The sequence below is a fragment of the Myotis daubentonii genome, chromosome 8 (genome assembly GCF_963259705.1).
Source record: "Myotis daubentonii chromosome 8, mMyoDau2.1, whole genome shotgun sequence".
Taxonomy (NCBI): domain Eukaryota; kingdom Metazoa; phylum Chordata; class Mammalia; order Chiroptera; family Vespertilionidae; genus Myotis; species Myotis daubentonii.
In genome coordinates, this window is record NC_081847.1 from 33,066,414 (window position 1) to 33,091,704 (window position 25,291).

The 25,291-nt window shown below is 52.3% G+C and overlaps 1 protein-coding gene across 1 annotated transcript in view; it reads left to right on the forward strand.

The window, feature by feature from the left end:
- The first annotated feature begins 5,616 nt into the window (after window positions 1-5,616).
- RSPO4 (R-spondin 4) overlaps window positions 5,617-25,291 on the forward strand; it is a 30,920-nt gene continuing 11,245 nt past the window's right edge. Inside the window, exon 1 of the mRNA XM_059707561.1 lies at window positions 5,617-5,790. Coding sequence (XP_059563544.1) covers window positions 5,712-5,790 — 79 coding nt within the window. The 5' untranslated portion in view covers window positions 5,617-5,711. The remainder of the gene's footprint in view (window positions 5,791-25,291) is intronic.

Here is a 25,291-nt window from a genome sequence, read left to right on the forward strand (position 1 = left end):
GGGCCAGTTGGGGCTTGATTCCCAGTAGGGGGCGTACAGGAGGCAGCCGATCAATGATTCACTCTCATCACTGATGTTTCTATCTCCCCCTTCCTCTCTCAAATTAATAAAAATATATATTTAAAAAACACTGCATCCCAGAAAACTCTTTAATCCTTGGCAAATCAGGACAGTTGGTCACTCTAACAGGGACCACCTTGCAACACTTACAACTCTGAGGAGTTTGGGCTTCACCTAGAAAAGATGTAGGTCCTCAGCTGAGATTTTGTGTTCTCTCAGAGCCCTTAGGAAGAGCTGCTTAGAAAGAAGAGCTTGCAGGTGCCAGAGCCAACACAGGTAGGAGCTGCTGCCTCACTGGAGCTACTGCAAGAGCAACCCAATGTGGCAGGCTGGCCAGATGTCCACCAAACTCATTGGTTTTCCTCTGGAGCACATGGCTAGACGATATTACTCAGCAGCCCCTTTAGATGGGTGAGCCACGTGTCTGCGTTCTGACCAATGGGATGTGGGGGAACATGCTTCGCCCTTCTATTTGTAGGTGGTCCTCCATGCCCTGACCCATCCACAGTGAGCATTTTTTTTTAATTATATCTTTATTGTTCAGATTATTACATTTGTTCCTTTTTTTCCCCCCCCATAACTCCCCTCCTCCCAGTTCCCGCCCCACCCTCCGCCCTCACTCCCTACCCACTGTCCTCATCCATAGGTGCACGATTTTTGTCCAGTCTCTTCCCACATCTCCCACACCCCTTTCCCCCCCAAGAATAGTCAGTCCATTCCCTTTCTATGTCCCTGATTCTATTATAATCAACAGTTCATTCTGTTCATCAGATTATTTATTCACTTGATTCTTAGATTCACTTGTTGATAGATGCATATTTGTTGTTCATAATTTGTATCTTTACCTTTTTCTTCCTCTTCCTCTTCTTAAAGGATACCTTTCAGCATTTCATATAATCCTGGTTTGGTGGTGATGAACTCCTTTAGCTTTTCCTTATCTGTGAAGCTCTTTATCTGACCTTCAATTCTGAATGATAGCTTTGCTGGATAAAGTAATCTTGGTTGTAGGTTCTTGGTATTCATCACTTTGAATATTTCTTGCCACTCCCTTCTGGCCTGCAAAGTTTCGGTTGAGAAATCAGCTGACAGTCGTATGGGTATTCCCTTGTAGGTAACTGAGTTTCTTTCTCTTGCTGTTTTTAAGATTCTCTCTTTATCTTTTGCTCTTGGCATTTTAATGATGATGTGTCTTGGTGTGGTCCTCTTTGGATTCCTTTTGTTTGGGGTTCTCCGCACTTCTTGGACCTGTAAGTCCATTTCTTTCACCAGGTGGGGGAAGTTTTCTGTCATTATTTCTTCAAATAGGTTTTCAATATCTTGCTCTCTCTCATCTTCTGGCACCCCTATAATTCTGATGTTGGTACGCTTGAAGCTGTCCCAGAGGCTCCTTACACTATCCTCGCATTTTTGGATTCTTTTTTCATTTTGCTTTTCCGGTTGGATGTTTTTTGCTTCCTAGCATTTCAAATCATTGACTTGATTCTTGCGCTCCTCTGGTCTGCTGTCGGGCGTCTGTATAATATTCGTTATTTCAGTCCGTGTGTGCTTAATTTCTAGTTGGTTCCCCAATATAAGATCGAGGGTCTTATTAGTTTTCGTGTAGAGCTCATTAAGTTTATCGGCAGCTTCTAAACAGTTCTTGAGAGACCTTAAAAGTGTGGTTCTGAACTCTATTTCTTCCATTGACAATTTTGTCCTGTTTCTTTGTCTCCGCATTTTGTTATGCTTCCTTGGTGCACCCCCTAGTGATCTTTGTTCGCAGTCTTATAGATAAATCTTGATTGTTGTAGCTAATTCCAGGGAGGGTTTGACCTCCAGGCCAAGTGGCTATGAGAATCAGCTGTGTCAGCAGTGAGAGAACTTCTGTCCTCTAGGGAGGTGCTAATCTAGCCTTTGCCTGAGGCTATCCGGCAAATGCCTCTGTGCAGGGCTTGGGCGGGGCAGGTCGCACAGGATCAACAGGGTGGGCTGGAGAGAGCAGTTATGGCGGCTCTCAGTCCTGTCCCAAGGGGCTCTGCCTCTCTGAGTCCCAGCACCCGCTGCAAAGCTCGGAGAGAAAGCTGCACTCGCTCTGACCGAAGCCAGACAGTCCCGCTTCTCCCGTTTGAGTCTGGGTCCCTAAAGACTCGCCCGATCTGGTGCTCAGAGTCTGCGACTCCCTCCCGATTGAAAACAACAACCGCGCCCTCCGCCGCCAGCCCGCTCCACGCACTCCGCACCTCAGAATTTGACTTCAGCACTGAGCCTCCTCTGAGTGTCCGTATGCGTTTCTCTTTCCTCCTAGTTGTAGGACTTCCACTCAGCCAGCGTTCCTGTGGTTCTGGGTGATGTCCCTTCCGTTTTTTGGTTTCACTTTTGAAGTAGTTGTTCAAAGCAGCAAACTCCGGCGTTAACCTATGCCGCCATCTTGGTTCTCCTCCGCATTTTTTTTTTTTTAAGTTTAGAGAGGAAGGGAGAGGGAAAGGGAGATAGAAACATCAATGATGAGAGAGAATCATTAATCAGCTGCCTCCTGCATGCCCCCTACTGGGGATCGAGCCCACAACCTGGGCATGTATCCTTGACCAGGATTGAACCCAGGACCCTTCAGTCCACAGGCTGATGCTCTATCCACTGAGCCAAACTGGCTAGAGCCACAGTGAGCTTTAATCCATGTACTGAAGAACTCAGAGTATCCGCTGCAAGGGACCCAAGTCCCCGCTATCCCACTGAGAAGGATTTGCTGTCAGGAACACGAACTGTAACCATAATGTGTTTCAGCCATTATACCCATTTTCATCTATTTATAACCGTTTCCGATGGTTCCTTAACTGATGCCTCTGGTGTGTTCACACCCCCTGGGGATGTCAATAGCACCACTGGCCTCAATGTCTTTCCTTGGTGCCTATATTCAGGGAGGATGATCGGAACAAACTGGGATTCTCAGACAGTCCCCTAAAAGCTAGAGAACCCAAGATCCTCTGAGTAGCTCAGGGTGACGTGGGGCCCTGAGTTTTGGGTATTAGAATCCTAGAAATATTGAGTTCTGAAAAGTCTGGAAAAGCTTTGAGAGAACACAAAATCTCAGCTGAGCTATTGAACACGTGGAGAAATTGAGCCCACGAGAGCAGGAGGTAGTTGAAGTGCCACAAAGAATTGAGGAATGAGTGAATGCTCATTTATTCATTCTACAAATATTTAAGCGCTTTGTGTGTTGGCACAGGATAAAATAGAAGATTTCTGCAGTCGATCCCCAGTACGGGGTGTGCAGGAGGCAGCTGATCATTTTATTTTATTTGGAGTGGTTTATTCTATTTTATCTGGAGTGGTCAGAGAGCCCTCTGAGAAGGTAGCCTTGAGCGAAGACAGGCCCTGAGGGTATCTGACGAAGACTTTTCCAGATGGAGGGATAAGAGGCTACAGCCTGCAGTCATGCTGAAGGGTATGACTCCTGTGCACACTGACCTCTGCTTACCTGGGGGCTGTTCTGTTCTGGACTTTGGAGACTTCAGGACTGGGAGTGGTTGGGTAGAAACTGACTTTCCAACTTTCTAACGCTTGATCTTCTAGGGTCACTTCATTTCTCCAGGTACCTGAATTTCATATATAAGCATGGAGAATTCTGCATCTGAAGAACTCATCCATTCATTCATTCATTCTACAAACATGCCAAGCCCCTATGTCTGGCATGTGCTGGGCTCCAGGGACCCAGATATGACCTCATCTCTGATCTGAGGGAGTTGAGAATTTAGAGGATGGGATCCCACTTGGTGTGATCAAAGCTGTGATAAAGAGGCACTGAGCCTGAACTGAGAATCAGGGAAGGCTTCCTGGATTAGGGCATGTCCAGGGCTGGGTCCCGAACGAGTCAGTGGAGCAGGGGGAGGGGATGCAGGCTAGCATTCCATGGAGAGGCCACACATGAAAGGCTCAGAGGTATGAGAGGCCTGGAGACGTCTGTGAAAAACTAGAGTTGGGTTCTCTAGGATTAAAGGGGTGAGGGGTGGAGGTAGTGGGGGAAACTGAGATCAGAAACGTCAGAACATGAGGGCCTTGGCGGGCATGGTGGAGGGGGCCCTGCTGGGACACCTGGTTGCACGTCCCAGCTCTGTTCTAGTGTCACTGAGCTACTTAAGATAGGCTGCCCAGTCCAGAGGCCTCAGTGGCCCCATCTGTGAAATGGAGCCGTTTGGGTCGGATGACTTTGACAGTCCACCAAGATCCTTAGAATGTTGTCTGCCAGTGTTCATGGAATCCCACAGAAGGATGGTCAGGCCAGAGCTGCCTCACTCCCTGTGTGTTTCCCTCCCCCTGACATGTCTTCAAATGCCCTCACTGCCCTGGGGGGCCCCCTAAGGAGGGGGAAAAGGGGCTACAGAGGAGACATCAGCGTTTGCCTTCCTTTTCTTTCAGATCAAACCACATACATAAGAAAAAGAAAGGACAATTGTTCAGCAAGAACATGTCAAAGGTAAGTGTCCCAAGTAGTTGCTAAGAAGACAGGCGCTGAGCTGTGTGGCTTTAGGCAACTCACTAGGCCTCTCTGAACTTCCCTTTCCTCCCTGTAACATGTGCTAATCAGAATAGAGCCTTGCTGGTTTGTTTGGAAGATTATATTATGTGTAAAGTCCTTAGCACAACGACCTCAAAAATGACAGTTAGCATTATTATTGTTGTTATTGTTTTTAGTGGGTAAGGCAACAGGGGGCAAAAGTGTGCTGTTTGTTTGGGTAGGAGAAGGGATTTGGCCCTGAGAGGGTTAAAATTCAAACCAGCTGCTCCCAGTCCCACAGATAAGGGTGGAGAAACACAGTCCAGGTCCCCAGCCCCTTCACTGCAGAATTTATGAGGTGCTGGTTGCTTTGAGTCAAAGATTAGGGGCAGGAGAAATTCAGGGTCAGTGGCCAGAAAGGACTTAGGACTCTTGTAAGAAACAGAGCAGGGAGAAACAGAGGCAGGCGGCAGGGCGTAGGGCATGCACCCCACCTGCAGGCGGAGAGCAGAGAGGTGGGCGCCAAGAAAGAGAGAAAAGGCAGGGCCAGGGGCCAGCCAGGTGGGGGCACAGAGACAGGGACCCAGTGCGAAGGAGAAATTAAGAAGCTGCAGTGGGGGTCGGGGGAAGAGACAGCAGAGGAGGACCACAGACAGAAAGAGAAAATCAGAGGCAGGAGGCGGGTAGCGGGAGGTGCTGGGAACCGCGGGATGGGGTCACTGGCGTGTGTGTGTGTGTGTGTGTGTGTGTGTGTGTGTGTGTGTGTGTGTACCTGCGTCTGGCTGACAGTAGATATGCGAGTAGGACACAGTAGGGGGCGGAAACGACGCCAGACCCCGGGGAAGGCGGGACCGTCGGGCCACTTGGTCCCTGGCCGGGCGACCCCCTCGCCCCACCTCCGACCTCGCGCACCGCCCAGAGTGGGTAACGCGCCGCCCCGCCGGCCGGCCGGCTCCTCCCCGCCGCGGGCAGTGTCCCCGCTCCGCCGACGCCCTCACTCGACCCTGTGGCGGGTCCTCTGGCGGACGGACGGCGGGTCCGGAGAGCCCGGAGCAACCCCCGCGCCCGCTGCGCCGCCCCGCCGTCGGGTTGCCGCCCGGCTATTGGGCCTCCCCGGAGTCCCCGCTGGCGCCGCCTGGGTGCCAGGAGACCGCACACCCGCCCGGACCAGGCTGCCCAGATGCGGGTGCCACTCTGCCTGTTGCTGCTCGTTGCCCACGCCACAGACATGCTCCCCCTGAACCGAAGGAGAAAGCAAGGTACGAGGGGCAGCCGGGCAGGGTGGCCAGGCGGGCACAGCAGGGCCCACGGGGGTGGCCCTCGGGGGCATCTGCCCGGTGCCCTGGGCTATTGACTCCTCCAGGAAGGTGTCAGTCCCACTTTACAGATGGGGAGACTGAGGCCCATGGCACCCGCTTCACAAGCTGGACCCAGGAGGCTCTGGGAGGAGAGGAAGGGACGGGCAGGGCTCAGTGCCCCCGCTCCCTAGGGTGGCATCAGTGCCAGGAGGAAGGAAGGTGGCTCTGCCCAGACAGGAAGCCTCGGGTGCAAAGCTGCAGGGCCCTGGGACTAGGGCACGGAGTTGTGGCCTAGAAGGCATCCTAAACATCCATGATAGGCCAGGAGGTGACACAAGGAGCTGTGGGCTGCCCAATCCCGTCACCTACCTGACTCAAGGTGTCACTCCAAGAAGTCACCGATCTTCAGTGCCCGCCCCCCTTGGGGTGAGGGCATGAGCTGCAGGAGCTCAGGGAGACCTGAGACCTGCGTTTGGGTCTGTTTTTTCTGGGAATGACCTGGAATGTCCAGCCCCTCCAAGAGCCTCTGTTTTTTTCATCTTGACCTCCTGGGGCCACTAGGAAGATGACCCAGGGTTCAGACTATAACCCGGGGCACCAAACCAGGGGCCCTTGCACCCTCACCTCAGAGTCCTATGCCACTGCCCCTGGCTGGGGGAGTCAGCATCCTCAAGAAGGGCGCGTGAGGCGGTCCCCACAGAACTGGAGTTGGCAGAGCCCGTGGGCGCAGGAGGAACAAGTTTCCACCTACGCCAGGCAGCCCTTCAACCTCTGGGTGCCAAGCTGGGAATCGACAGTCGAATGCCCGCCGCTGTATCAAGGGGTTTTCACATACGAAGGGAATCCCCACTACATCCTCGCGACATAGCTGGATGCCAAGTCTCAGACAGGTTAAGTGACTTTGCAAGTGGTCCAGCAGGTGCATGGAAGACTGATTGGTGGCTTCTTTCTTCCCAGGTGTGGCGTTAGGGCTGAGCAAGGCTACACGGGAATGAGAACCAGAGTCTGCCTTCTGGGGACTTCTAGTCCATTTGAATGGACAGCCCTACATATGGGCACAGGAGTGGAGCAGGAAGCAGAAAGGGTGGGCTTTCAGTAAGCCTGGGGGGGGGGGGCACTCCTCGGTGAATGGCCCTGACATAGTGGTTAAGTGCGTAGGCTCTGGAATCAGCCTGCCTGGGCTCGAGCCCTCTCTTCCTCAGTTACTAGCTGAGTTCCCTTGGGGAAGTCACTTTGCCTCTACGAGCCTTAGATTACCCTTCTGGGGACCTTTTAGAGGATCTCTAAACTCTATCCGTTCTAGAAAAGACCAAAACAACTTTCTCCTCATTGACTCCTCTATAAAATAAGAATAATCGTCTTAAGTGTGAATAAGTCTGAATGAGTTCATGGGTATGTCAAGTGAGTAGCCGAGTGCACCCGCTCCTAGTGGGCACTTGTATTAGTCACTCTTGTTTCCTGTCCATGGTGTTCTTGGCTGCTCTCAACAGCCGAGCCGGGTTGCTCATTATCCGCATGAGGAACCGGAATCTCAGGGAGGGAACTGGTTGTCCAAGGTTGCACAGCCGGTAAGCAGCAAAGCAGGCTGGCATCCCCAGGCCTCCGACAGGACACAGGTGCCTCCCTCCATGCTGGGTTGGTCTTCCCTCTCAGAGCTTCCGTTTCCCCATCGGAAGAAGAGCTGTTTTAAAAGAGGTTTAAGATGTTTTTTCTAAGTTCTAAAAAGACACACACAGAGAGACACACACACAGACAGAAGAAAGGAGAAAAATCCCATTCCCAGCTGCTCAGTGAGGAGGCCAGGCATGGCTGCCCGGTTTGGTGGGGGCTCTCGGCACCCCTCGCCGTGGTAGTTGACCTGTTGCAGTTGGACGCATGCATGTCCACCCACCCAGCATCTTCAGAGAAAGGTGTGGCTCCACTCATCAGCCAGGTGCGATAGAGACAGCTTTGGGCTTCAGTCCCACTCCCGACACCTTTGTACGGGGTGATCTTGAGTAAGTGGATTGTCCCCTCTTCCCACCCACAGCCTTGGTTTCCCCATTGGTACTGGGGGGGGGGTGGTGTTGGAGGGGGTGTAGGAAAACTCTTCCTATAGCATCTTCTGCAACGTAGTCATAGGATCCCTGGCCACATAGGTTTGGGAAATGCTGGGTTTAGTAGGTTTATTGACTGCATGACTTACCAGAGCATTCATGGTGAAGAGGTGAGGATGGAGAGGGACCTTTCCCAAACTAATTACACCTCAGAGACCATTTTTTCATAAGACAGCTGTTTGGAAAATTCCATATGAGATTTCTGAGGGTCTTACTAGCGTTGACATTCTGGTCTTACTTTGGCAGGAGAATGTGTCCTGAAGGCACCTGGGTATTGGCAGTGCTTCATTCACTCATTCATTCATCCATCCATCCACCCATCCATTCATTCATTTGGGTGTTCATTCAGCAAATGTTACAGGGAAGTGCCTGTGCCAGGCTCTGTGTTTGGAACCTCGAGGATGCCAAGGTGAACAGACCTGGGGCCTGCCCTTGAGGAGCTGCCAGTATGGAGGCATGCCCCTCCTCTGACCTGCCCCAGCCTCCCCTCCATGCCCAGTCCTTGGCCCCAGCCTTCGGCCTACTCTGCGAGATCAGGAGGAATGACTCTGACCAGCAGCCGCCCCGTCTGACCCATCACCCCCGGGGCCTGGCTCCCACAGACCTGGGCTTCCTCGGGCTTCAGCGTCATTGCTTCTTGATTAAACTTAATTTTTCTGTTTCTAAGACAAGAAAGAACGAAAGAACAAGCTTGAGAAAGGTTTTTGGATCTCGTGTCTATTACAAAACAACATTTTGATTAATTAAATATAAATGAATCAGAACCAGATGGGGACATTTCTCTTAAAACACACTGGGGCGTCCTGGCAGTGGGACACTTGGACAAAGTGAGGGGGCTCTGGTCTGCACCCCCCCACCCTGACACAGAGGTTCATTAGGCAGTGAGGAGAAGACAGGCTGGGACCGACTCTCCCTGCTGTCCAAGGACGCTGGGGGGGTGGGTGGGGACTCGGTGGAGGCCAGAGTCCCCCACATTCTTATGGTGCTTTTCCATCCTTCTAGACCTGAGGCAGTAAGGGGCCGAGGGAGGAGCTCTGGAATTCTGACAGCCCTGGGTTCAAACCCTAAGGCTTCTCCTGCCCTAATGTGACATCTTGGACAGGCCACGTGCCTTCTCTGATGTAGGGCTTCACATCTGTGAAATGGGAACAATTGTACCCACCACCGTCCCAGAGGGAAGGTGCCCAAAGGCATACAGCAGGGTGAATTCAACCACTTCCTCCTCCCACTTGACAGCAGAGTGGAATACTCTGGGATTGGGGGAGGTGAGACTCACGTGGGTTGAATCTCACCTTTGCCTCTTTTCCTTTGTTTGTAAAAGGACTGTGCCAGCGCACCCTCCAAAGGCTTGTTAGGTGGACTGAATATAATAATAATTCTCTGTAAACAGGAAAGCCCTGTGGGCAGCCGGCAGGCAGCACTGCCCTGTGCACAGACAGAGAAGCTGAGACCCGCAAGCAGGTGCCCAAGGCCTGATGGGGGAGGACCCGGATTTCTCTTCTCCAGTTCAGGGCCTCGATTAGGCACAGAACAAGGTGCAGCCCCCTAAACGCTAGCGTCCAGGTGAAAGCAGGTGAAGATGCATGTCAGGGGCGGAGCTGGAGGGGAAACAGGACTCCTGAAGGGCAGGGGGGGGGGGCAGGGTGATACCTACATGGGGAGCCTTCGGGGAGTGGCCCTGTGGGTCAGTAGAATGCTATCTTGGGCAAGTCCTTCTGCCCCTCCAGATCATGGTTTTCCTCATAACACAGGGGCTGGTTGGGAAAAGGGAAGCAGGATACTCAGCGTGGAGTAGGTGCTCAATAAAACAGGCCCTGCTCACCCGCCCTCCTCCTCTGAAACCAGTTTTGAAGCCAACTTGGGGCTCAAATGAGATGCTGTTTTCACCTCACATGGCTCTCATTCCCCAGGGAACCCACTTCCTCTTCAGTGGATGGGAGCCACCCAACCTCCACCCAGACTCAGAAGGAGGCCCTTGAGACTTAGTGAGGGCTGGCCACGTGCAGGAGCTGTGCATACGGGCCGTGAGTCCTCACTATGGCTCTGCCATCTCTCAGACAAGGGAGCTGAGGCTCAGAAAGGGACAGTGACCTGTCTAGGACCTTCCAACAGCTGAGCTGGGATGCGGAGCTTCGGAGGCTCCAAAGCCTGTGCATAGAAATAGAAGTGAATCCTGTTCGTGACTTGCCAAGGACTGCCTGGCAGAGGCATCTGAGAGGAGCCTCGTCAGGGGGGTAGGTTTAGGATTTTGTCAGGCAGGCATGGCAGCGGGGTAGGGGCTGGGGACTTTGGCAAGAGGAGAGAAGGTTGTATCTAGGTGGAAAGGGTCCGAGGAAGTGAAGGTCAGATTGCAGACAGGGCCAGACTCAGTCATGGATGGCCTCGGATGCCACTCGCCTGTCACCATAGTCACAAAGAAATGTTGATTGAGCCCTTCCTCGGGGCCAGGCCCTGGACTAGGTGTTGACAAGGACAGCAGAGATGCGCTCGACTGTCTCTGCTGTCAGAGGCCCAGCATCTCCTTGAGATGCTAGGAACAGGTCCCTCGGAAGGATGACATAGACAGGATCCCGCTGCTCCTCAGCCCGCCTGGGGAGGGGAGGCAGGTCGGTGGTGGTCCCACGCTCAGCTGAGGGGTCTGAGACTCTAAGATGGGACTTTGCTTGCTTTAGACGTCACATGGATTAGGTGACCCTGTTCATTGTATTCCCCTCCCTGTTCTTGTCTCTCAGTCCACTGTTTGTTCATCCACCTTTTTGTCCTTCCATCTAGTGAAAAAAAAAACCGAAGCTCACATTAATTAAAAGTTTTTCACACTGAGGTTTGCAACTCAACAGCAGGTCAGGCAAATGCATTTAGTAAAGCACAGCCAGCATTTTTAATGAAATGGAGTGGAACGGAATAGAATAAAATAAAATATGTGGGGTCGGCAAGTATGTTTGTAGAGGGCCAGATACTTAATATTGTCAGCTTTGCAGCCATATGTGATCTGCCGCATTCTCTCCTTTGTTGTTGCCGTGGGGTTTCCTTACATTGCTTTAAAAATATGAAACCATTCTTAGCTTACAGGCCATACAGAAAACAAGCTGTAGGCCAGATTTGGCCCATGGGCTAGAGTTTGCCAACCTCCTTTTTAGAAAATATTGGAGTGCATTGCACGTGTTAACATGAATTATTATTTTGGAAATGTGTTAGAGTTCTCATATACATGTGAATGTGTGTGCAAGTGGTGAGTGTGCATGCACATGTGTGGCAAGTGTGGGTGTGTGTGCACATGGGTGTTGGCATGTGTGAATGAGTGTGTGTGTGTATTCTGTGCACTGTGTGAATTTACATAAAAGTGCAATTTCACCATTGTCAAAAAGCATGGGTCAGCCCGGCTGGTGTGGCTTAGTGGTTGCGCGTCGACCCATGAACCAGGAGGTCACTGGTTTGATTCCTGGTCAGGGCACATGCCTGGGCTTGATCCCCAGTAGGGGGCCTGCGGGAGGCAGCTGATCAATGATTCTCTCTCATCATTGAGGTTTCTATCCCTCTCTCCTTCTCCCTTCCTCTCTGAAATCAATAAAAACATATTTATTAAACACACACACACACACACAACACACACACATACACACACACACACACAGGGTAACTGGCTTGTCCACGGTCATCTAGCACATGTGAGTGTGACCTGGGCTTTCCTGATTCCAGATCCATAGGAACCAAGCCTGACTTTTCCAGAAAACCCATTCAAGGCTGCTGTTCACCACCTTCTCATTTAGACAGCACTTTACAGTTAGCAGAATGGTTCAACCTTCATTTCCTCTCCGGAGTTCGGAGGAGGGTTATGAATAACGGAATGTTAGGGCTGAGAAGGCCAATTGAGACCTTTGAGACCAACACTTGGAAAAATGGAACCTCCAGCCAAGGTCCCCAAGACGGGGGTGAAAGTGGGGGTTCAGGAGAGATCGGGTGAGGGTGGCTTTGGTTAGGTAGAGGAAGGCAGCTTGTCCCAGAGTTGGAAAGTCTGACTTAGAGCTTCTCAGAGCCTCAGCTTCCCTCCATGTGACTTGGATGCGCCCTCTCTACTCTGCCTTTCTCCCTGGTCTAAGGATAAAGGTCAGAGAAGCAGATGGACCCACGAGGCCGTTCACAGCTTGAGGGCTGCCTGCAGAGGTTTCTTAATAACCAGAGGCCAGCCTGGGGTCAGGAGCCACATAAGGGCCTCTAGAGTTACCGAGTGCCGCATCGGGTCTGTGGCCGGAAAGGGACCTGGCGGAGGCCTGGGCCAGACGCAGAGCCACCGTGGCCTCAGAGCCTCAGGCTGTGGACATGGTCAGGGCACAGAGCGGCCCGGACTTGTTGGGCACCCAGAAGCATGCTCCTCACCTGTAGATCTACACCCATATGTGTTCCTTGAAACATATATTTTTTCTTTGAGAATACTTAATTTCCAGTGGCATGGAAGGTTTAGAAAAGTCTCTTTTGGATCTGGTTTTCTGGTTGAGCATTTACTCTGTGCCAGATGTTACTCGTATGGTTTTATTCAACAACGTCAGGCACTGTTCTAAGTCCTTTATACATATGAACCGATTACATTCTCCTAATAAACCTTTGAGGTGGGTACTGTTATCCTTATTTTACTGATGACACTCAGAGGTTAAGTAACTTGCCCAACATCACACAGTCAAGTCCTGCCTGGTCCCAGACCCCAAGCTCCAACTCCTGAGCTCAGTAGCCTCCTAGCCTTAATTCATCCTCACAGCAACCTGTAAGAGGACTGTTATCCACATCTTACAGAGAAGGAAACTGCCTTAAGAGAGAGGAGCATTACTTGGAGTCTAGGAAATGGCCATTTTTTGTTGGTAGAATACAGCCACATATTAGCAATTTCATATGGTTGAGTCCAGCAGCTTGGCAAGTACATTTGGCAAAGCCAGAATGTAAACCTAGATAATTGATTCCAAAGCTTGGGTGCCTAGCCACCCTGCCAGGCCTTCTCCCAGTTCATCCACATCATAGCCCATGAGTTCGTTTGATCTTGTTCTTCTACAGACGGGGCCCTCCACGCTCAGAGAGGGCAATCAACTGGCCAAGGGCACACCGCCAGGGTGGGGAGAGGTTGGGATGTGCCCTCAGCTCTCCATGGCCAGAGCCTCCTTTCTTAACCCCGTGCAACAGTCAGCACCACCTAGGACACACATGCCCTGGGCCCCATCCTGGGAGACTCCTCCAGATCCCACAGGGAAGGGTCCGATTGCCATGGATGGGCGAAGCTAACTCCTCTTGGGCACTGCTGCCTCAGGCCGGGCCAACGCCGCCGCCTGCGATGGAATGATTTCTTGCAGCAATGCCCCATGATTCATAGGGCCCGCTCTGTGGCCCGTGGTGGGGGGCTCCATTGTGCCCTTGTGGGTGGGGGGTTCTGTTTCACCAGCTCAAAAGAAAGGCATTCCCCAGCCTGGGGGACCCGACCGCATGGAGAAACCACTCCCTTTCGCCAGAAACCTCCACTTTCCCTGAGTCCTGACAGCCGTGCCCACATCCGCAGGGTGGAGACCACGGAGGAGGAATGTCACAACTGCCCTTCCGGAGCCCGCGCTGGGTTTGGCACATGGGCACAGCTGTCTCCAGCAAGTCGCAGAGCGGAGGCTGGCAGGCTGGCAGGCTGGCACAAAGGCCATGGGCTCTGCCGCTCACGACTGAGTGGCCTCGGGCAGGTCATCTCTCTCCTCTGTTCCTCTGTTGGCTAACGTGACCATGGGGCATGAAGTGCATTCCTTGCACGTAAGGAGTGCTCAGTTAGTGACCACGACGAGTGTCCAGAGCAGTCTCGGGGGGTGGGATGTGGGCGTGGCAGGCCTGGGCTCCGCTCCCAGCTCTGTTACTGCCACGCTTGGGTGAAATACTTCCCTCCTGAGTCTCAGGGTCTCTACCAGTATAATGGAAGCAATCTACATCACATGGTGGTCTCAAAGACGACGATTCCGCATGTAACCCCCCTGGGAGCCAGCAGGTGCGCAATAGATGGTGGAAACAGTCATGATTCCGGGGAGCTTGGCTCTTTCCAGCGTTCAGAATGCTCCAGCCTGAGGTCAGATATGCCTCTGCCTCTATTTGAAAGTTCTCGGCAGACCCATTCCTTGCAGGAAGGTTACTTTGAGGAGCCCCGATCCAGAGGATGGGGTGGTCCTCAGTGCTGTGTGTCTGCGGCATAATGACTCACCCTCTCTGAGTTTCTGTTCACTCCACTATGAAATCTACCTCAGAGGACAAGCAAGGATGGAGGCGTGTGTGCGTGCGTGTGCGCGTGCGCGTGTGTGTGTGTGCATTTGCGTGTGTGTGTGGTGCTGGCACATTACGAATGTCTGAATAATGTGATGGCTATTTGTGGAGGAAGCATGGTGGGGCCTGTCAGCCTACCCCCTGCCCACGGCGGGCTGGAAAAACCCAGTCAGATGCTGCCTTGCAGACATGTTTTCTTCCTCCCCCTTCTTGCCCCGCTCTGGCAGGCATTGGAGTCCATCAGACTCCTTAATTCACAGCACATTATCAGCACCAGTCATCCAAGACCCTGCTTGCTTGCGTTTTCCTTTTTCTTTTGCAATTGTTACAAATTGCTGATTTTCTATTTTACATTTGACATTTGTTTCATTTTTTAAAATGTTTTATTTTTATTTTAACATTCTAATTTTATTTTGAACGTTTTTAATTTTAATGTAATTTATTTAAATTACCACTTTTAACTTTTTCTCAGTTTATTTGTTTTTCATTTTCTATTTTATCATTTATTTTGTTTTAAAATGCCATTTTATTTTAAAATTTTTAATAATTTTATTCCGTTTTATTCCCCTTGTATTACGTGTTTTTTTAATTTTACTTTTTAGTGTTTTTCATTTTAAAATTATTTTTGTATTTTTATTTTTCCCACTTTTTTATTGGGTTTCCTGGATTTTTTAAAATGTTTCTTATTGTTGATAGCATTACAGATATCTCCCATTTTCCTCCCCTTTACCCCCCTCCTCCCAGCCCCTACCTAATTTATAGGAGTTCCTTTTATTACCTACATTAATGTCCGCAGTCGATTTGAACATGGGAGATATCTTTCTTCAGTCTGACACTGACCTCTTAACTGTGCGTGTCCTCTGGAGAATAGAAGTCACGTGTGATGATACTGTTTATGTGGTCACATCTCTTGAAGGAGGAGGGGTTTCTTCCGCCTCATGGCCTGGCCGTTTGAGTTTACAAAACGTCCTGTAGTATAGGACCTATGCGAAGGGCTCACAAGAGGGGCATGAGCCCTCAAGTGCTCTGTCCCGGAGCAGACACCTGACCCCACGTTCAGGGACCACCTTCCCGGGAGCGAGTCTTCGGTGACACGTGCGGCTGGTCCTGATACAGTAGCGCTCGGCCTTCCCGAGGACACTGCTGGAAGTCCCAAGTGCAGGTGACACTTCCCTGTTCACCGTCGCCCGGGATGTCCTGAGCCTCTGCATTGCGGTCAGCACACACCTGTCGAGCACTTGCTGTCAGCCGGACCCTGTCCTCGGGGCCCAGACTGGTGAGGAGGCAGTCCCAACCGGGCGAGTCTCAATGTAGAGTAGGAGAGCGGTCAGCGGGAGCCCTGCCCCCGGACAGGGGTGGTTGGCTTGAAGTCCTCCCCAGAGCTGGGCACCCCTGGCCAACGGCAGACATTTCCCTGGGCTGCTTTGGCTCAATGGCTTCACTTTGTGGATCATCTTATTCTCCTGCATCAACAACACCCAAGAAAAAGAAAGAGGACGCCCAGGACGTTTGTGCGTAAAGCAGACTTGGCTGCAGGTCTGGGGAGAGCTGCTAAGGGCTCATCCCACAGGGCGGACGGTTCCAGATGGACAGTGACTGTGCTGGTCCTACAGCCTCCTCTCTCCTCCTGTCTGGGGTAACTCCTCTGCTTCTGTCTGTCCCCACAAACGGCTTGGGGCTCCGCTCTGACAGGCCTTGGGCCCTGAGAGATGTATGGCTTTCAATGGCATTTCCCTGCTTCTGGAGGGACACTGGGCAGGAGTCAGCAGGGAGGGCCTGACAGGGCACAAGGGGGCAGCTAGGAGCTTGGGCTCAAGTTTGCCTCCACCCTGACTCCTCGCTGTGAGTTCTTAGGTCAACGCTTCACCTTTCAGCCTCAGTTTTCTCACCCATGAAATTGGGGGTCGGTGTACCCCAGCTTCGTAGGGTTGTGCTGGGTATGAGATGATTCCACACAAGGACCTGAGTAGCATGGAGTCCTGCAGGTGGCAGCTGCTCAGCCAGCGTCCGCCTGGTGCTGCCCATTTGCAGTCCTGGTCCCTTTGAGGATCTGCCAGAACTCAGAGACCCGCATGTCCAGCCGCAGTGGCCCATCTCGGCTCCAGCTCTCAGTCTTGGTTTTAACTGGGCCAGAAGGACATGGCTCCCATTTTGCAGATGAGACCCACTGACGCCTCTACGCTCTACATCTCGCTGCTGAGCAGGGCTGATTGGGAGCCTCGTCTGTGGTGGGGAAGGGATGACAACAGGAGAGCGTCACCTAGAACAGCAAGGCCCCAGCCACCCTGAGCCCCAGAGCAGGTGCAGCAACAGTATCACGGGCCTGGGCTCCCCAGTCAGGGGCCAAGGGCCAGGCTGTGCACAAGGCCAGGTGGGAAGGACCAAAGGCACCCATTCCGAGACCAGGGTTCCAGCCTGCCCTCCAGCGGCCCGCTGTGTGGCTCTAAACAAGTGCTGGCCCCTCTCTGAGCCTCAGGCAGGGCACCATCTCTCAAGTGGTATTACTGCCGATTTTAAACTTTAATAGACACTGCCCAAATTCCTTTCTCAACAGGTGCACTAGATGCTGTCTGTCTTTTATATTTGCCTGTCTTGTAGGTCATAAGTAATAATTCATCTTTGTTTTAATCATCATTTTGAAAATTATTAGTGAGGTGGGACAGCTCTTCATGTGGTTACTGGTCCATTTGTCTTTTTTTCTTTGAATTAATATCTTTGCCCATTTTCCCACCTTGGATTGTTCTTATTATTATTCTTGATTTCTGGGAGCTCTTTGTATATGGAGGATGGTAATCCTTGGCCTAGTTTGTGTGTTATTGGCTTAATGATTAGATTGAGCACATAATAGAAGATTATAAACATGACATGTGTACTTTTTTTTCTCAAATTCTCTATTACGTCTCTAAAACTCAATCCTTAATAAGTTTGGGCAGATCTCAGAGCTTCCTGGTACTAAAAAGCCCAGTCAAGTGCTACATTTTAAAATCATGTGTCTCATTCAAATCCCTCTCCTCCCCCCTCCCCCCACTGACTCCAGGTATCTGCTCTGTGGGGAGATGTGTCCTGCTCCCTCTCTCTCTCCCTCCCTTGTGTGTTGGGAGCAGAAGAAAGGATGGGACAGGGACTGCTGTTTCTCACTTCTCCAATACTCCTGTGACCTCACAGCTCTGAGCACAGAGAAAACTCAGGGCCCCACTATCAGCGAGCAGCAGGGGCAGGTCTAACTGTCCCTCTGCCTCCCCCATGCCCTCCACGTGTGGCAGGTGCCCTACTGTGGCATGGGGGTGACATGGGCAGGAGCATGGGCTTGACCTCTTCTGACCTTCCTAGCTCCCTCACTGTGGTCTCCCCCCGCCTCTTTTGGGTTGGGGATCTGCAGTTTGGTTCAAGCTCAACTGCCTCTTTCAGTGTCCACTTGACCCGGACAGAGAATTGACCAAATGGTGGCTGTGCAGGGTTCCCAGGACTGCCCCTGCTCCTCTGCATCTCTCATTATATTCTCCCCTCTCCCCCCATAGCCATGGGGAGGGTCAGCAGGTGTGTGTCCAGTCAGAGGATGAAATGCTCATCTCCATGGCCATCAGGTCCCCCCCAAACTATGAGGATTCTCTTGCCACCGCATCAGGGTTTAGGGAAGCAGGGAAGTACGCCGTCTGCCCCAGCCCCTGGGGGTGGGGGCAGTCCTTGGATTTTCGTCAGACATCTGCTTACGTGGGCTGGGAGGCAGCGGTGGGCAGTGGAGGGCGCATAGACAGTTGGCCCCACTCACTAAGTCCCAGCGGGGGTGTCTGGCCCCAGTTCCACCCTCATGAGTCAGCTCTCTTAGAACATGGTGACTGGGGGTGGGGAGGACACAGGCTTTGTTCCACCCTTACTCACAAGTTTTGGAGCAGTAAGAGAAGTCCTGTCCATTCAGTCAGTCAACAAACGTCTGCAGAGCACCCAGTGCACCTGGCGCTGGGCATGGCGCAAAGGCCTGGGGAGCTGACCTTCACAATCCACTATCATTTTGCACGTATTTCTGAAATGTTTTCACCCTTATATTCCTGGAGTTTAGAAAAGGGCCTGGTACGTTGTAGGCATTCAAGAAATACCTGCCAGATGGATGGATGGGTGGATGGATGGATGGGTGGATGGGTGGATGGGTGGATGGGTGGATGGATGGATGGGTGGATGGATGGATGAGACCCTTATAAACACTGTCTTCAACCATCCATTTGACAGACAGGGAAACTGAGGCCCAGAGACAGGGAGAGACTTGCTGAGGATTCACAGAGCAGGAAAGAGTTCACCTCAGGGCTCTCTTCCTTCCACTAGGATGTGAGAGGGGGGTGCGCCTGTCTGGAGAGGCCAGGCCCAGAAAAGGGTCCCTGAAGATGCCTGCTCACTCTGTGCCTGGTGTGGCTGGAGGCCCAAACTGGATTCCTGACTCTCTGTCACCCCTTAGGACCTCCAGGTCCCTTGGGTGCTGACTGAGGGGTATAGACTGTCCCTGGAAGCCAACAGGGTGTGGTCTGAGGGCCAGATTCAGGCCCGTCTCAGCCAGCCCTGACTTTTAGACCCTGAGGCTAACTGGCAGTATGACCCCAGGTACCCTTTGCACTGGGAGCTGATGGTGTGCCTAAATCTTCCTTAGGGCTTAATTTTATGAGGTGAGGGGAGTGTTTGTGTTGGGCCTGTTTTGAGAGGTAGGCTTCCTCCAATACATAATAGTAACTGCTCTTAGTAAGACTGCCTGCCTTTAAATCCCTCCTTGCCACGTACCAGCTGTGGGATCCTGGGCAGCTTGCGTGCCTTTGTGCTTTAGCTTCCTTGTCTGTAAGAGGAGATCATGATACCTTATAGGGTTTTCACAACAGTCTAGCCGTGTAAGAGCTCCACACGGCTCGCGGCTATCCCATCATCTGCCAAACCGTGTTCTACGCATGTCACACCCACCAGTTTACTGCGCCTTCACAGCAATGTATGAGGACAGTTAGTGCCTTTTACAGGTGGGGAAACTGGCCCCGAGAGCTTAGGTTGGGGTTTGAACCCAGGCTGTCTGTTTCCAGAGCCAGCGCTCCCCCACCTCTCCTCCTGCCGTGAGCACTGGGGGCCTGTGGGCTCGAGGGGCTTAGAGATGACCCAGGCCCGGGCAAAGGGAACCCAAAGGCTAGGCTTGCGAGCCTCACCTCACCCCCATCTGGCTCCAGCTCTTACCGGCCCTATTCACTGAGCTCCCATATCACATCTCGTCTCAGGAAGAACCAGGCTTCCTTGGCTGAAGAGAGCTGGAAAGCTCTCTATCAAGACCAAGCCTTGTCTTTCTGTTGGGGACACCGAGGCATGCGGCCATGAGGGACTCTGCCAAGGGCAAGGGCACACAATGAGTCTAAGTCCAAGCCAAGGCAGGAACCATGGTCCTTCCTAGTTCTTAGCCCCAAGGACTTCAACATGACAGAGTAAAGGAGGTCATTTGTGGAGCAGACGGCAAAACGTGGCATCTTCCTCAGTGAGATTAATCTCCGGGGTCACAGGCTTTCCGGTCCTTCTTAAAAAGCCCCCTCCGGCCCCCACCACCTTCCTAAAATCCTAGCACTCACATCTGCCCCAGGGCTCGTGGGGGGCCTCCTGGTTTGGACTGCAGGCACCGCCCCTGCCCCCGGGTGTGGCAGTGGGTCTCCAGATCGGCTGGATGTGTCCCTCCCTGGTCCTAACTGCGGCAGATGCCCTCCCACTCAGCCAAAGCTGAGGCATGTACAGCCTCCCAGAGAGCCACGAGAGGCAACGCAACCCTGATGAGGAATAATAACCTCCCTCCCCAGGGGAGGGGGGGGCTCGCAGCCAGCGTTCATTGCCCCCCGGCCTTGCCAGGCACTTTACACACAGCTCTCAGGGCACCTTACAGCAACTACGGAGGCTCTGATCAGAGATGACTGCCCGAGGTCACACAGTCAGACCATCCCACTGCGGAAAGAGCCAGAACTGGAAGGGTCAAGAACCTGAGTCCCTTCCCCAGCCCACAGGGTCTCCCTGAGAACCTCTTACTGTGTACCAGACACTCACTTAACTCTACCAGGTACTGGGGGCGTAGCCAGAGCAAACAGAAACAGGCTGCCTCAGGGAGATTCCATTTTGGGGGGACATAGGTAGCGAGTTCTCTTGAGCACCTACTATGCTCCCGGCACTGTTTTGAGCATGCTGCATTTGATCCTCAAAATAGCCCTCTGAGCCAGGTACAGAAGAAGAAACTGAGGCACAGAGTATTTTAAGGCCACACACACACAGCAAACATATCCCTATAACATGAAAAGAAAAAACTGTCCTCTCAATATTTTTTCAAAAGAATGGCAACCTCACATACCCCACAGTTTCATGACAGTTTCACGTACAGGGCAGCTTTAAGGCAATTTCTTACACAATTTTACACACTTGACAACCTTCTGACACTTGCACATACAAGACAGCTTTGTGACAATTTCCAAGACAGACTGACTTTTTGACAGCTTCACACTCAGGGCAGCTTCATGACAATTCTGTGTTCACGGATAACAGGCGCTGAGCTCTGGGGAGATGGGTCCGGGGAGGAAGTCCGCTGTGGGTATGACTGCCTGCCCTGGTCCTGGCCTCGGCCAGCTGCCCTGCCCCCAGCATTAGCCTGCCCAAGGGCGGGGGATCCAGCAGCAATCCTTTCTTAAAAAATTACGATTTTCTGAAGGTCAGTGGTGGCTGTTCTGGGCTGCTCAGGGCCCCAGAGCTCCCACCAGGAACCCAAATGTGACTGCTCTTTAATGAGTGACAAATGGGGGCGGGGGGGGGGCAGAATGCATCTTGTGGGTCCAGGGTGGGGCGTTAAGAGACAACGGGGGAGCAAAGTGAAGTGGTCAGACCCTGGACGTATTTCGGTGGTGGAACTGACTGATTTCTGATAGATTGCATGTAGGATATGAGGACGAGAAGAGGTGCGATGACACCAAGGTTTTTGGCTGCGTAGAGTAGCCACTGACTAGGACAGATGGGAGATACAAGTGTGGAGGGCATTGTTGTTATATTCTGAGGGCCTTGGACTTTCACCCCTTGGGGTCATGTATTGACGCCTTAGCAGGCATTTGCTGTCTGCTCCTTGGCCAAGCTCTTTCCCTGCCACCAACTCACATACCATCCTGGGCTCACCTCTCTTAAAATCCGTTCCTCCTCCTACACAAACTAGTCCTGCTTCTGTCTCCACACCTGCCCCTCCAGAAACCATCCCCCCGGGCTGCAGTCTCTGAGCCCAGCCCTCACTCGGCTCTGAGCTCCTGGCGGACAGCATCAGCTTTCTTTGCACTCTCTGATCCTGGTCCTCCCAACCAGACTGCAGGCTCCCTGAGAACAGTTTTTGAGAACATTTATTACGCCATCATTCATTCTTTCATTTAAGCAATAGTTAGTAGGTACTTACAATGTGCAAGGCTATGGATATTGGAAGGACAGCACGGCAAGCTGGGCCCCAGCCCTCAAGGGAGCACCCATTTACCCCCATGAGTCAAAGTAATGAAACAGTGCTTATGCATCTGCCATGAGCTGCGCAGAGCACTCCGCATGGATGAGTTCACATCATCTTCACAAGAGCCTGGGAGGTGATTGCTACTACTGTTCCCATTTTGCAGAAGACTGAGGTTCAGAGTAGTGAAGGCACTTGCCTTAGGTCTCCCAGCCTGGAAGTGGTGGTCTTCAGGCCCCAAAGTCAAGACCACCTAAACATGCTGCTGAACACGAGACCCTCTAGGTTCCCTCCTGAGGACTCAGAAGTGTCCGGGGCTGGACACCTCTGGCCCCAGATGCCCTGGGAGTCTCAAAGCCAGGAGTAACTCCAGGACCATCCCTTACTGGGGATGATGCAATCTGCCCCCCAGGCAGGAAAGCCCCATTCTCCAGTGGTAGTGACTGCCTCCCATATGTGGCGGCTGAGGAGGCAGGAGGGAGCCCAGATGTTACTTATTTCCTCTGGTCATTGATGACAGCATCCCCCAATGCCAGGCAGGGGTTAGGGAGCGCCCAGCACTCCCTGCATGTGGCCCCCCTACATGGTTCTGGACCCTTCCCAAGGACAGAACAGGACCTGTCCCTCTGCAGGTTGCACAGCCTCGGAGCCTGGGGGCAGTGGTCTCTCTTTTCTCATCCTTCTCACTCCCAGGGGGTCCTTCAGGACAGCTGTGTTAAATCCTCAGTCCTCCATGACACATGATGTTCTCATGCAAGACACACTTCTCTGGGCACACCCCAATTATGAAGAAACTCTATCCCCCAAAATGTTGACATCAAAATGAATGTTCTGCCCTGACTGCCAAAGCAAGTCCAGGATTGCAAACACCCACGGAGGCATGGCAGGTGGGGATGGTCACATCACGGAGACCTCGTGAGGGTCAGGCTCGCTCAGGTCCCCACAGCATTATCTGTTAGGTCAGCCAATGCGGTTCCTGTTTTACAAATGAGAAAACTGAAGCACAAAGAGGTTAAGTTCAAGGTTACATGGGCAAGGAGAAGGGGCAGAGCTGGGATGTAAACCCAAGCAGTCTGGCTCTTAACCCGGCTCCGCTCTGAAAGTGTGGTCCCAGGACCAGCAGCAGCATCAGCAGCTGGGAACCTGCTGGCAATAGACATCCTCACACGCTGCCCAGACTTACTGAGCCAGCAGCTCTCAGGGGAGGCCCCGCCTCTGTGCAAACAAGCCCTCCAGGTGAGTCTGCTGTGTGCCCTGGTGTGAGAGCCCCTGCTCTTCAGGGCCTTCTACTGTGAGGGAGTGACGTGGGTGTAAGAGAAGCAGCAGCTCCAGGATGATAAACATAGCAGCTGACCTTTGCCCTCAGTGCCAGGTATAGTAGGGAGTGGTGGGGACTGCAGCAAACTGCAGTGCATACACCCCATCTGTGTAACTCCCACCAGTTATTGCCTTGCAGCACTGCAGGCCCAGCATGGGCAGATATTCTGACTTTTTATAGAGAAGCCCAAATTCCAGGTGTTTTTTTTTTTTTATGTGAAATTTGATTTTTCAAGTGTTGGTAATCTATTCAAATTACTGGGCGGGGGTTGTTTTCTGTTTTGTTTTGTTTTTAAGCGTGGGGCTGAAGGTCTTCACGTGGGTACTGAAGCTTTTTCGGGGACACATTCGCTGCGGGCTGCTGAGGAGGTGAACCTGTCTGGGGGAACATGTACTTTTCAGAGCCTCGGGTGTCACCCTGTGCCGTTTGAACCATCCCCACGGGAAGCTCTCCGAGTAAAGGCGGGTGCACGATCCTGCAGAGGTGACCCCGAACCCACTCCAGATCCCTAAATGGAAAAAATATGGAGATCACTTGCAACCGCTGAGCCATTGATTCCAATCGCTCAGGATGCGGGCCACCCTGAGGTTTGAAGAGTGCAGGTCATTCCAAGATCCCAGCAGAAAGAATAAACTACCTTTTATCCAAGAGCAAAGTTACCGCCTCATGCCCCTGCCCTGAGCTCTTCACTAGCCCAAGGATGAGAGACCATCTCCCGGGAGATGGTAGTTGGTAGTTGCTGTCCTCTGTTTGCTCACCTATGAAAGGGGAAGAGGGTCTGGGGGTCCAAATGTGGGTGTACAATCCCACCGTGTGTGGTGGCAGCGTGGGGACAGGGAGGGAACTCACGTTTATGGAGAAACGCCAACTATGTGCCAGGCACCTGCCGGGTGATTTGCGCACACCTTTCACCAAGGCCCATGAAGGCAGCAGAGGGTACCTGTCCACGGTCACTCAGCGAGTGGAGCCTGGATTGGAATCTAGGCACCTGAACCAGAACACATGGCCTTAGATTTTTGAGGCCAGAAAGCACATCATCTGCTTCCATATAATAACAGCAGCTCCGTTTATCAGGGGCCTGCTGAGTGCAGGGCTGTCAGCTAAAAGTTTTCCATGCATTATCTCCTTGAATCACAGCAACCTGGAAGATATGCATTATTGCCCCGTTAACGGCTAAAATAATTGAATCTCGGAAAGTGAAGGTACTTTGCCCATGATCGCACAGCTGGCCCCTGGACCTGACACAGAATGGAGGCTACTTGTTGGATGGATGGATAGACGGATGGGTGGGTGGATGGGTGGACGGACGGATCAATCCTGGGCTAATGCATGCATTCAGAGCTGTCTTAAGCCTGCATCCCTTTGTAAACTGCCAAGCCTGACGTGCTGAGTGCCACTGCCATTGCCCACAGCACGGACATCCAAGTCTCAACTGACCCAAGTAGCCGAAAAGGCAAAGTGACTCAGATGTCATCCCAAGACCCTGCCACCACCCGTTCTCCCGCCAGCTGCTAAAATAACACAAGGCCATACATTTTGGTCCATCTGGCATTTTGACTGGGGAAGGGTGGTCTTGATTATGGGAGACAGGTGCTAAGGGAAATCACAGCGGGGCCATCCCCCCTGGTGCCCCAAGAAAACTCGGGGAGGTTGCCATTAGAACTACAATGCCTTCACTTAGAAACCTGCATCTGAGCTGGGAGAGGGCAGTGAAGAGGCCAGGATCCAGGTGACATGTAGAAGGACCCAGGTATTTTCAAAGTGTGGCCCTGGGACCCCAGAGCCCCTTGGGAGGCCATGGTGGTGGTGCTCCAGACCCCTTTATCCTGTGAAACCGTGATCTGTGTCCTGTCTGGCAAACTACACCATTTGATTGTAAGTTGACAGGAGGAGAGCTGGCTCAAGTGAAAAAGTGACTTTTTGGGGGATTTATGTGGTGAACCAACCCTGGGGGGACTGGAACCTGGGCGTGGAAAATGGGCAGAAACTCGATCTTTTGGACCCCAGTAGGTTTCTAGTTGCTGCTCTCTCTGCATCTGATTATTTTTCTCTCTCTGCTTCTGTCTTGGTCAGGAGTCTTTTGGTTGGAAGTGAAAGAAAATCTAACTCAAAGTGGCTTGAGAAAAGAAGACCCCCATCCTCACCCCCATGGGTGGATCCAGGTGCATAGCCGATCCGTGGCTCGGCTGCTGCTCTGTGGCCTCCGTTCTTGGGACACTCTCCCCTCATGTGGTGCCCACCATCTCTGGTCTACATCTTTCCAAATCCAAATAGAGTGGAAAAGAACACACACACACACACACACACACACAGTCA